Source organism: Numenius arquata, chromosome 2 (assembly GCF_964106895.1).
Source record: "Numenius arquata chromosome 2, bNumArq3.hap1.1, whole genome shotgun sequence".
NCBI lineage: Eukaryota > Metazoa > Chordata > Aves > Charadriiformes > Scolopacidae > Numenius > Numenius arquata.
This window is the reverse complement of record NC_133577.1, coordinates 90683519-90695898: the sequence shown is the minus strand read 5'-3', so window position 1 is coordinate 90695898 and position 12380 is coordinate 90683519. Positions and strand designations below refer to the sequence as shown.

The window sequence follows — 12380 nt, the reverse complement described above, 5'->3', positions numbered from 1 at the left end:
TTCAGGATTCCTAACCTTGGCTGCATGCGTATTACACAGCTTGTAAGAGCAGGAATGACAAACCAAACAGAACCAAAACGTATTTCCCTGCACGATGTAATACGACCCCCGAATCTGCAGCAGAGAGCTTGCCCATCTGGACAGCCTGTGTGACAGGATGTAAGAAACCACCAGTTCAGTTGGGTACAAATGGCTGGAAGTAAACCCTTCCAGACGTCCTCAGACTGTCAGCGGGTTTCAAACATTCTCGGAGCTGAGAGTGAAAACCTTTTATAAACTCCTTTGATGCTCTGTCCCATGCCCTCTTTGCTACCTAGCAGGCAAGAAGGCAACTTCCAAAGAAAACTGGACAGACGTTACTTAGTCTGGAATGAAATCAACATTAAATGTACAGAGGAGCTCTCCTTTTGCTTTCATTCCAAATTATAATGAACTTAATTACGCTGAAATATCTCCCCAAACCTAAATTATACTAAATACTCATTTCAGAAACGCCGATATTGATGTATCCCAAAAGTAACACGCTTCTCCACACAGCGTATTACGCAGACTTTGCTTCCTCATCGCCTGGCGGCTGCTGCCCGCAGGCCCCAGCCCGCAGGGGACGGGCCCCGCCAGGCCGGGCTACCGGGCAGAGGGGGCGCTGGTCGGCGCTGCGAAGGCAGCCGGGCAGAGGATGGGAGAGCTCTCCCCTGGAGATCCGGCAATACAGGCCTGAGGGCACCCGGGAAGGAGGGCGGCTCCGCTTTGAAATCCGCCCGCAGACGCAATCCCCGGTCTCGGAAGCCCGTTAGCGCCCGTCGCGCCGCTCCCAGCGGAGGCGGCTCCTCGGCACCGCCCTTTACGAAGCCGCTGGGGAGCGACCGGTCTCCGGCCGCTGCCGGCGGAGGCGCGGAGGAGCCGCGTCCCCCCCACCGCATCCCGCCGACCCCCCTCCCGCCGCTTCCCCTCAGCTGGGCGCGATCCGCCTCACGGCTACGCGCGCCCCCGCCCGGGCAGGCGCGCCGGGCGCGCGCGCCTTACCCGGCATGCAGCGGGCGGCGGGCTCGCACCAAGATGGCGGCGCCTCTGGAGGAGTACGAGAAAGAAGCGGGTTGCGTCCCCATCCTGCACCCGGAGGTGAGGGCACCTCGCCGGGCGGCTGTTGGGCTTCGGGCGCGGCCGGCACGGTGCCTGGCTGTGGGAGGATGAGGGGGGCGAGGCGAGCGGGCGGGGTGCGCGGAGAGCGGGATGTGCGCCGCCGCTGCCGCCGCCCCCCGCTTGCCGGCCGGGGTGGGCCGGGCCGGGCCGCGGCAGGGAGGTGGCCGGGGGGGGAGGAGGGCAGAGGGCAGGGTCCGCCGCGGGCCCTCCTGTGGCGGCAGGCCCGGGCGAGGGCGGGGGGCGAGGCAGGCGGCGGGGGCCCGCACGACCTCCCCCGGCCCGGCAGCGGGGCACCGGCATCCCTGAGCAGCAGCGCTGGGTGTCCAGCCGGGCTCGGTGCCTGCCCCCGAGGGGAGGCTGCGGCCCGGCATCCCGGGAGGAAGCGGTTCGGGGAAGGAGGAATTAATGTTTCGTCTTGCGTTTTGTTGGCACTGGCCGGCGGGTCGGGCCTGGTCCCATCCAGCCCGGCGCTCCCTCGGGGGCATGGGGTTTATTTTGAAAGCAAACGGTCGGTCTTTTCCAATGTGTTGGCCAGGCGATGGGAAGAATGTTTACAGGTAACATGTAGAGGTTGTTTCGCGTCATACTTTTGCCCTTCTTTTGTGCCCCCTGCTTTTGTCAACAGCATGTGTGCGTTCTCAAGGACTAGTGTAATTGTCTTGAGAACTAGTATAATTGTTTTGAAACATATTTTAAACAGTTTAGAAAGTCTTTTATGTCTGGACTTGTCAGCTGATACATTAAAGATTGTAAGAATTGATTTTTCAGCGTATGAAAAAGATCAGTGCAGATGCTAGACTCTAGTTTTTGCTAAACAGATGGCACTATTTTTCCTGAAACATCATTGTAAAGACACTTTAAGTTATCTTGATGACTGAAGAGGCTCTGTAGGCCTCTAATATGTGACTGTGTGTCCTACCCACTCTACCTCTGCAGACTGTACTCAAGATGTTAAAATAGACCCCTCTGTTCTGAAGGTTAAGTAGCAAAGTGATGCACCCCAAATAAGTGTCTTGATTATTATAATTTTTTTGTTATTTTTGGAGGTGATGCTTGAAGACTGATGCTATGTGTTTGTTCAGACTAACTGCAGAAGTACCCTTTTTTGCGGTGTCTGATGTTTTTCAGAAGTGACAGTTTTCAGTAATGATCCAGACTGTTGCGTGTTGTTGTTCTTTGAAAGAAAATGTTCTTAACTTGTAGAAACTTTAGATGAGGAGTCTAAAACTGCAAAATGGAATAAAAAGCATCTACAGGCACGTAGAAAGCTATTGTGTTTTAAAGATTGAAGATTAGTATTTGTTAAATTAACTTTGAGTAATTACTATATAGTGAACAAATATGTTGCAATTAAAATTGGTGACTTTCATTTGTTAAGCAATCTGGTAGAATTTTGTACTGTTCCTTTGGTGTATAAACTTGACTGTGCATACAGAAGATGGGGAAGGAAGTTAATATATATTGTATGCTGTAACACCAACCTAAATCTTTCAGTATGCAATAAATATCACTTGTGTACCTAGTCTTGAGGGTGTTTTATTTGATTTTTCTGGAAATGCTGAGTATCTGACTATCTTATTCACAGGGTAGTATTTACATGGATTTCAGTGGGTGTTTCCTTAGTCCTTAAAATCCCTTTGTGCAGATAATCTTTAAAAGAGAAGGATGTTTTTAATGTTGGTGGTGAGACTGGCTGTTAAAAGAGCGTATCTGGAGTGTCTGTTAAAAGCTTGAGGATTCTGTACCATAGCAGAGCTGTATTGTCACAGACCTGCCCACTGAACAATGTAGTGCATTTGTGTTCAGTCATTTTTGAAGGTCAGGAGCCTTAATACTTAGTGATTTCCACTTTTTAAGAAAATAGCACCATGTCCTTATGTAAGCAGTGACGTTGGAGCACATAATGAGTTCTTACATTTGTATACATAAAAAATGGTGCTTTTTATAAAACTGTCAAAATCTTTCCCAGTTTCTTATGTTTCATGCTACTGTTACCTGTCATGCATCTTTGAAAAAAATTTTTTTCCAGTGTGGTTTTTTTTTGGGTTTTGTTTGTTTGTTTTGGGGTTTTTTTGGTGGTGGTTTTTTTTTTTTTTTTTTTAAATGAGGCTTTTGCTTCTTTCTGTCTTTTGACTAGTTTGGATTACTTTCAAAGTTTTTTAAGGGCCTTTTTTGGAAGGGTAGTGTTTGGTTTTTATATTGGCTCTATGGCTTTGCATTCTGCCATGAGATATTGTGAACACAGTATTAATGTTGTAGGGAAGATAGTTTTGGGAATAGTGAAAAATTGCTTAAATACTGGATTGCTGGAAGATCTATTTATTTATTTTATTTTGAAAGGCTCAACTTAAAGTGATTCAACTAACTTAGGTCAGAAGAGGTAGAAACACTGCTGAAAATGTGAATGCTCTGGGAAATTGATGATGGGACTGCTTTTGGTGGGTTTTGTGACTTGAGTTCAAGGGCCTTCCTCCCTCCTGCATGAAAGCTAGACAAATTTATATAATAGGCTCTTGTTTCGAAGGATATTTATTCTTTCTTCTTACCGCAAGTTCAGTTTAGTGTATGACGGTGTAGATCCCACTGTTCTCTATTAGCATTGTTGTAAGATTACTAGTGGAACAGCAAAGTGTATAAATTTCTTTTTAGTGGTGAAGTACAACAAATAACGTCAATTGCTCATGTAATACTCATAGAATGATCTTGTAGCATATGCTAAATGGATGGAGGACTGCCGGCTAACTGATATGTCTCGGAAATATTCGCTAGAGAGAATTACTCCTGAATGCCATTGTTCCTGAAAGTCTGAGTTAATCTACTGGACTTGGGACTTTTTTTCATTAGTTATTTGGAAATCATAACAAAATTGTCATTAATAAAACTTTCACATGTACGAGATGGGTAGGTATTAAGCAGGGAGGACAGAACAACTATTCAAAACCAACCAGAATTGATATGAAGTTACGCTCGTAAAACAAAGTGCACTGTAGTGCAGCCATATTCAAAGTAATGCGTTAAAGATAAGGAGGATGCATCCTGAAATTTATTAACTAGTAGGATATAAATATGAACAAGCAGTTCAGCAGAAGCTACCAGTATAATACTTTGATTAGAAAATATGTAATATATTCCTTGATTTATTTTTTTTAAAGGTGGCTTGCTGTTTAGGAACAAGGAGATGATTTTTGGCTGAGCCATGTGGTAATACTAACGATGAAGTTTTGTATTTAAAAGTCATTGTTAAACAATGAAGAGTGTGGAAAAGAGTTAAAAATTATTTTAATAATGCCTTACAGTGAAAGGCTTGAAAAACCTCTCTTCATGTTAGAAGCACCTTTTTTGCCCCATGTAAATACTTTCTTACTGAGATGCAGTTTATACTTAGCAAGATTTGGTGACTGGAAAGTGAGGTTGAATGGAATCAAATTGAAAGGTACAAGTGGTAAATGGTGAGGGTGAGTAATCATTGTAACAAAGAAAGAAGGGCAATGGGGGATTATTTAGCTCTTGGTGCCTTCAGCTTGAATGTCTTTCTAGAGACCAAATGCAAGCTTTTGAGTTCTGCACATGGGTAACTGGGTGGTGTTTCAAATCCATGAATATAGAGGAGTGTGGACTATGTTGCAGTGACTGATTCTGTGAGTGATGAACGACCTCTTTCATGTATATGAATTCTTCAGCAGGGTTGTGATGTGCACGGATGACTTAGACTTTTGGCATCAGAGGGAGTCCTCTGGGTGTAGATCTCAGGGTGGACATGCCCATATTACGCTCTAGGGCAGCCAATGCTATCTCCATTATAAGACATGCAGAGCACCATAGGATCGTACAGTAACACTAAACTGAGTAGTCCCTGCTAGTTTGTTTCCTTCTCCCAGTGTTCCGGTTTCTGGTGACAGTTACAATGGCAAGCTCTGCTTCCATTTATTCAGCCTAGCCCTATTATGGGAATGTTACTTACACTGCTTGTACTTGTTGTCCTTCAACTAAATGATTTTAATGGGCTTTCTCGCTTTAAATTCCATGGATCTCCTAAACAAGGACAGCTTCCTGACTGTTCTGTAGTGGTAGGTGGTGATAGGTTTGGATTTTTTATTTTGAAATCCAAGAATGGGGAGCGGAATCTTTAGGAAATGGGTTTTGTTTGTATGGCTTCTTTTTGTTTAGAAATTATTCTTGGTGTGTGGCCTAATATGGCCTGAACTGCCAAAGGTATTTCAGCCGCATCTCTTCCTAAATGATAAGACCAAGTACTGGGGAGGAAGTTCTGTTTTGTTACTGCGATGTAGCGCATTCATTGATGTCGTTAGATTGTGTGGAATGTGTTTGAGAGAGATGGAAGTTACTGGTTTTTACAGATCTCTATTAGAAAAGTCCTGGTTGTGGAAGTTGAGGTTTTGGGTTGTGGTTTGTTTTGTGTTGGTTTTTTTTGTGGGGGCTTTTTTTTTTCTTTTCCTTTTTTTTGGGGGGGGGGGTGTTTGTTATTTTGTTGGGTTTTGGGTTTTTGGGTTTGTTTTTTTTTTTACTTACTCTGAAGTCAGAGAAAAATCTTCTGGCAAGGCTGAAAGAAAATTTTAAGAGTTATGGGCTCTGGCAGAAATTATACCAGCTGGAAGCTTTCATTTTTATCTTTGTTTCTCTTCCTGTGGTTCAGTTTATAACTACCTAGGAAGTTAGAAGCATGATATCTCCTTGTATTACTTGGTGGTGGTGTGAAGGAAATAGGCAAACTTATTGTAGATATTTTTGGCTCTAATTTCTTCTGTTTAAAACATCAGTGAAAGGCCTGATTTCACAGGCGGACTCTATTCCCTGTGGGATTCTGTTGATATTGTTGGGGTTGTATTGGGGTACAGATTGTTCTCAATTGTCCTGTAAAGGTACAGGGCTTAGTCTGTATCTTAGTCTGGATCAGTCCAGGGGCTAAGCTTACATTTGTGAGTTCATTCAAAGATCAGTTATTGCTTATTGTATTACTTGAGAAGGAGGATGGAACCATGAAGTCTCAGACAAATTAGCATGTGTAATATTGAAAGTTGAGTCTTGCTTCGTGAATTGTGGTTAGCTTCGTAGTTTGAGGCCAGAGGGGACTGCAGATCTAATGCAACCTTCTAATGCAGGCATTAAGGGCTTTTTAATAAATTAATTATTTTTATACCCAGCATACTACTTATAAAGTAAAAAAGAAAATAATATTGTATAGCTGGGCAAATTGCCCCCAAATTTAATTTTTCTGTTTAAGACTTAAACCTGTTTCTAGTCTGAATTTAATTTGGTTTTGTTCATTACATCTTGAGAGCTATCTATCCAAATGTAGGTCTGTCTGTATTTATTTAATATGCTGATGATTATCAGATCCCTGCACTGGTGTTATGGTCTGCAGTCCTACTGTCCCATTTGAGGCTTTCATTAAGAGGTGTTCTTTCAATCTTTCAGTGCTTTCATGGCATTGCTCTGAGTGCAATAGCTGTTGTAGTAGTGAACTTGAGAGCAGAGCACTCTTCTAATAGTCACTCCAGGGTCAGTTGTGGTAGTAAAGTAACTTCCACATCCTTACTCAGCATTCCCCATTTGTATAGACTATTGTACTAGTCTTGTTGGGAACTGCATCATGCTGGAAGCTTGTGCCCAGATGATTATCCACCTCCAAGTCTCTTCAGGGCTTTCTGGATAGTTTTCTGGTTGGGTTTTCATTTTAGCTATGACTTCGCTTTTGTTGGTATGTGAGAAACCTTTTTCTGGCTTGTCCCAACCTTCCCAAAGTAATATAAGCTAATTTGTATCAGAAATAGAGTAGTATTTATCTCCCCTCTTGCCCTAACTATAAAACTTATCTCTAGCTGTTATGTATTGATAGGTCGCACACAACCATGAAATAGGGTGGGATCAAAATACAAGCTCTGTAGGATGTTTAGAGTCCTCTCAATAGTATTTTCATATTAATGCTCCCCTGAGGTTTTAAAAATGTGGGCTACTGAAAAGAGCAAGAGCCTTTTTTTGGCCAGCATATTCCTTAACCAGGACGGTATGTATTATAGTCACAAAATTAATCATAAGAATGAAGCTTGCACAACTCTAGTTTTTAATACATGCAAGATAGACCACTAACTTTCTTTATATTCTAATTTCTCAATCAAAATAACAGACAATACTAAATCAAAGACTTCGGACATTAACTGTGTTTGATCATTACCACTTCTTTGTTAACTGAAATTGCTGGCTTTATTTTTCTGTGAAGCCATGATACTTAGCGTTACTTGCCTTTGCTTTTTTGTCAATTCTGTATGAAACCTATAAAAAGCCAGCAATAGCTTAAAATGGTAACCTTTTATAACCCATGTTACCTTTTATCCAGATCACTGGAGTTTCCTCAGGCTTAATGAAAAACCAGCATTTACATCCTTTGGACTATATTGTTGACCTAAACAATCTGTAATTTAAAGAAGTTTAATAATAGTTGCTGTTATGTTAGAAAGTATTTTATCAACAGGATGTGATTTAAATTTTCCTCAGCTGTTTTTGTTCTGCATTTATAGTTTTATTATATTTTATATTTTTAGTGACAGTTTATCACTCTTACATTGTAATCTTGACAATTTTTGTCATTTCTTGTGTTAGAATGTTGCATGCCCTTCTAGGGATAGGAGTGTCTTGTATCTTTTTGCTTGCCTTTCAGTTTTCTGTATTTTTCTAATTTGTCACGCTCATTGTTAATGCTGCTTTTGCCATTTTTACAAGATTTCTTTTTTTTACAGTTGTTCGCACTTCCCTTGTAAATACGTAGATTTTCACCACTCTAGGCCTTTTCTGTGTGATAACATTGTGGCTTCTCAGGCATCTAGTAAAACACTTGTAAATAGTTGAAATCTATTTTTAGTTTTTCTTCTATGTGTTTTCTTCTGATCTGGGCAGCAATCGATTTTTTTTTTTTTTTTTTTTTTTTAACTTTCTGGAACAGGCCCTCTTAAAGCATCAGTGATGACTGTCTGGTTTGACCTAAATTTGCATTGACTCAGTTTGCCATTACTTGTTAATTACAGACTTTATTTATCTTAGATTTCACATAATGTTAATCTTTGAACAGTGTTTGGTTCACTGTGTTTACCTGTTTGCTCAGGAAAGTAATGAGACATTATAAATGTAGAAGGGGGTTGCATTTTAACTTTACAGAATCCAGTTTATGGAATTAAAGAGGAAAATATTTGTTTGCTGTTTGCTTGAAAACTAGATAATATTATCATTGATGTTGACATGTTTAGATGGGAGCAGCCTCAGTAATTGATACTTCAGCATGCACATTGTCCTCTGCTGCTTTTCAAAGACAGTATGAGATAGATTTGACTTTCATGGCATCCCCGTAGTTGAGAGAAACACTGTGGTCTGTTACAAATGAGCCTGTAGAACAAAGTCGAAAGCTTTTTCTGAAGTTGGAGGGAGTCTGGCTGAATTGAACCCTCAGGCCTGTCATCCCCAGTACGCGGTGTAACATTAGACTACAATTTGTCTTGTGCAATTTTGAAATCTTGTAATTTCTTCCTGCACTTGTAGGATGTCCTGAAGTCTGTAGAAGTGTCTCCTTGATTGTTTCTGAATGGGGGGGAAATGAACAAAAATGGAGGGTAGTGGGAACACTGTGGTCAGAGCTTGGAAGGCTGCTCAAGACAAGGGGAAGATGACTTAAGGAGGTGTTAGGTCCTGGTCTGGTTGGTCCGGGAGCAGTTCGCAATGATTCTGAGGGTGCGATTAAGACACAAACAAGGTCAGATGCCCTTTACTATAGCTTTACTATTGTTACCTTAAAATAATGCTAAATGGCCATAGAGAAAAGGCAGAGGTAAAGGAAAGAAGGAAAAGAGAATCAGTATTATGGAGCACAGCAGGAAAGGTCACCACCAAGATGATATTAGGTCCACAGGTCCGCACTGCGCGATGACTTGGAGGTCCGCTGGAGTCAACAGCGTCCCGTTGATCCGTGATTCTCAGGTCTTTCAAGTCATAACGATGGCGAGGGTCGACAGTGGTGAGGGTCCCATTTGCAGTGGGATGCAATGGTAATTTATAGTCCCTGTTGACTAGTAGTTTAACCAAGCAACACGACAGTTACCAATTATTGCTCGTCCAATTATTGTCCAACACGGTTGCTGTGTGAGCCCCCCTTGCCTCTGCCCCCTGGGCAATGCTGGGGCCTGCATGGCAGACGAATTTCTTGGGGCAAACAAGATATAGTTGTTTTGAGAACCAAGGACGGGCCTCCTTTGATGTCATATCATGTGCACAGGTGGTAGATACCTTGCAACAAGCGAGCTTTGAGACATCCTGTTTTCTGTTGGTTCTTATGTCCAGTTTCTCACAGGAGGGAGTGCAGTAGCAAGAGAGGGAGGACATCAGGGTGAGCTTTGAAGACATTTTGTATTGCTGACTTTGAAGGATGTGGTTTTATGATTGAATTTAAGCTGGTGTAAAGCCACAGTAGAACCCAGACACAGTCCCTTACCCTTCCTGGGGTCAGCTCTTGCAATTGTGTGGCTAGTAAGTGAATTGGGATACTCCTTGCTTTGTGAGTGTGTGACCTGATCTAACTGAAACCATTCCTGCACTGTTGTGAGAGCTGGTAACAGATAATGGAGAATGTGCAGCCAGGACCATGAGTGTGGCCATTCCTTCTGATGGCAGGGCAGTTTTAGCTTGACTTAAAAGCGGATTTCACAATCAGCTTAAACACTTCTAGCTGCATGCATCTGCTAGTGATGGTTGTCTGGTCCCAGGATGAGCCAGTTCAGGGAAGTAAATCGGTAGAAAATTCACCCCATACAACAAAATTATGAATCACCTTCTGGCAGTTCACTAAACCTACTTGTTGTAGGATCAAGTGCGCTACAGTACTGACAGAAGGTAGAGGGTGAGCTGGTGTGACCAGTTTGGAAGGTTAGGAGTTAGAATGGGACTGTTCTTAACTGTCAGACCAAGCTGTCTCTCATGCTACAGAAAATTGACTGTCAGAACGACTAGAAGCACCTTTCATGTGCTTCCTCGTTGTGGTAGATGAACCAGCCTGTGTTTGTCATACGTGGTAATCAGAGTTTTGCTTAGTTGCCTGTTGATTTGAAGCTCCATTTGCTGGTTCAAGGTGTGGTGGGAATGGTGAATTGAAGTTTTCCATGAGCACTGAAGTGCAACTTGTACTACCTTTCTCTTTTTCTGTATGTGCCAAGGAGAAAAGAGGGTCTGTAGCCAGACTGACTGGTCATTCTGTCATATGCACTTGCCAGTGCTCTAATTCTTGATTTAATTTTTTCACTGTTCCTCAGAGACAAGTTAACTATAAACTCACTAAGCAGCATAATTTCCATTTGAGTGTGGCTTTGGCAAATAAAAACAAAGCAGAACTTTCAGTATACTTTTTTTTTTTTTGAATATGTGATGCTTCCCGCTTTGAAAATTGAATGAAGAATCTTGGTCTTTGAAAAAAAATTTTGAGAGTATTCTTTACTGGGAATTTTTTAAAAAAGAGTGTGGGTTTGTTTTTTTTTTCTCAAAGTAGTTGAGAATCAGGATTGAGTTAGATACATACTTAGGTGCATTTTTGAAGTTTAGCATTTTACAAGAGTGAAATGCATAATTGGTTTTAAATTACTCTCATGATGACTGACTGACTAATGCTACTTCTCAGGGATTTTTTTTTTTTTTTTTAATGTTGAGAGGTCTACAAGCTCATATATTCTGAGACTTGGACCTGTTTTAATAGCTTGAAAAAAAATAGTTTTATTTCTGCTGAAAACCTGAGATTTTGGCTGAGAACACAATGCAACTCTCCCTGAAAAGAAAGCCAAAAAAGATGTATGTACATATTCATGTAAGTTTCTGACTAAACCAAAACTTTAAAGCAAGCTTCAAACCATAGAATTTCAAGCTTTTAAATTTTTTAACCTTTACAAATGCTAGTAAACGCAGCTGTTTTAAATAATACTTGCTGGTGGTGCTGTGTGCAAATACGAGGCCTTCTGAAAAGCCTTCTAATGAAGCTGTTACTTCCTAAAGTATGACACTGTTCAATTTAGGAGCGTCTGTAAGTAAATGACTAGCGAGCAGTCAAGTGGTTATGGACACTTGCTTTGAAGAAGCAAAACTTCCTCATTACCAGCTGTGCCTTAAATCGCATGATCTCTGACCTCTGCATGGAGTGGTTGGATTAAGGGCTCCAGTTGAGCATCTCTGACTCGTCATGTAAAAAATTAGATTTGCATTGGAGAGTAAGCGGGATTATTCTCTCTGTGTGATGGCTGACTGTTGCTTGTGGGTGGAACTCTGTATCAGCAAAGGGACTACTTTTTATCGTGTTTGAGATGAGGCTTTTCTCAATCTGTTTTGCTGCTTTTTAAAGAAAGCATTGTCAACTTGAACTGTAACTTGCTTTCAAAAAGAAAGTATTAGGTACAGATTTCTTCTCCCGTTGTGTATGTATTCTATAATTAGCTTGTCCAGGGGTTTTCTTAAATGCATCTTTTCTATTGGTGTGTCAAGAAACTGTGCAAATAGGCCAACAATTAGGGAGAGAAACCAAACAAACTTCACAGGATGCTGTCAAATGTGAGAGTAATGGAAAACGGTAACAGAATTGGCATTGAATGGAAGGGTTTTTTTTTGTCGTCATACTCGTTTTGTGTAATTTAATGCTATAATAGGGGGCAGGGAGAATCCCAGCATAAATTGTAAGGGTCTAAGTAAGGCAAGTCTGATACTGTACATTTGCAAGCCAAACACTGACCTATTTTTTGATATATAATATGCCGAGTTAAGATTAAAAAAAAATAAGGTGGTATTGCACACTTTTTTTTTCATGGAGAATTAATCTGCTTTAGGTGGAGATTTTTCTAGCATGCGTTAGCTGAACAGAAGGTGTATATGCATCATCCCAGTTCAGACAATCTAACGGCTTATAGCTGCTGAAGGCTCTGGCTCCTCAAACTGATGAACCAGTACAGCCCTGCAGAATTCTTTTTTTTTTTTTCCCCTGGCTAGGACTTCATGTGACTATGAGAGGGATCAGACTGCTCCCGCTTGGTGACAGTCAACAGTTAGATTAGCTGTTACTGGTTTCATCCTAAATTTTACTGTTTCTAGAGAAGAAAAAGCTACTCTTCTTGGGCCTGTAAAGAATTCAATGGGATTCTCTCTAAAGTTAAGACATGATCACTATAACCTGTGTTTCTGTGACTTTGTGTTGCAGAATTAGGTGAAGG

General features: G+C 41.6%; 1 protein-coding gene across 1 annotated transcript in view; it reads left to right on the top strand.

Moving 5' to 3' along the window:
* Positions 1–1052: 1052 nt before the first annotated feature.
* The window catches only part of ZDHHC17 (zDHHC palmitoyltransferase 17), a 76343-nt gene continuing 65015 nt past the window's right edge, over positions 1053–12380 (top strand). The window contains exon 1 of the mRNA XM_074144425.1: positions 1053–1119. Coding sequence (XP_074000526.1) covers positions 1057–1119 — 63 coding nt within the window. The 5' untranslated portion in view covers positions 1053–1056. The remainder of the gene's footprint in view (positions 1120–12380) is intronic.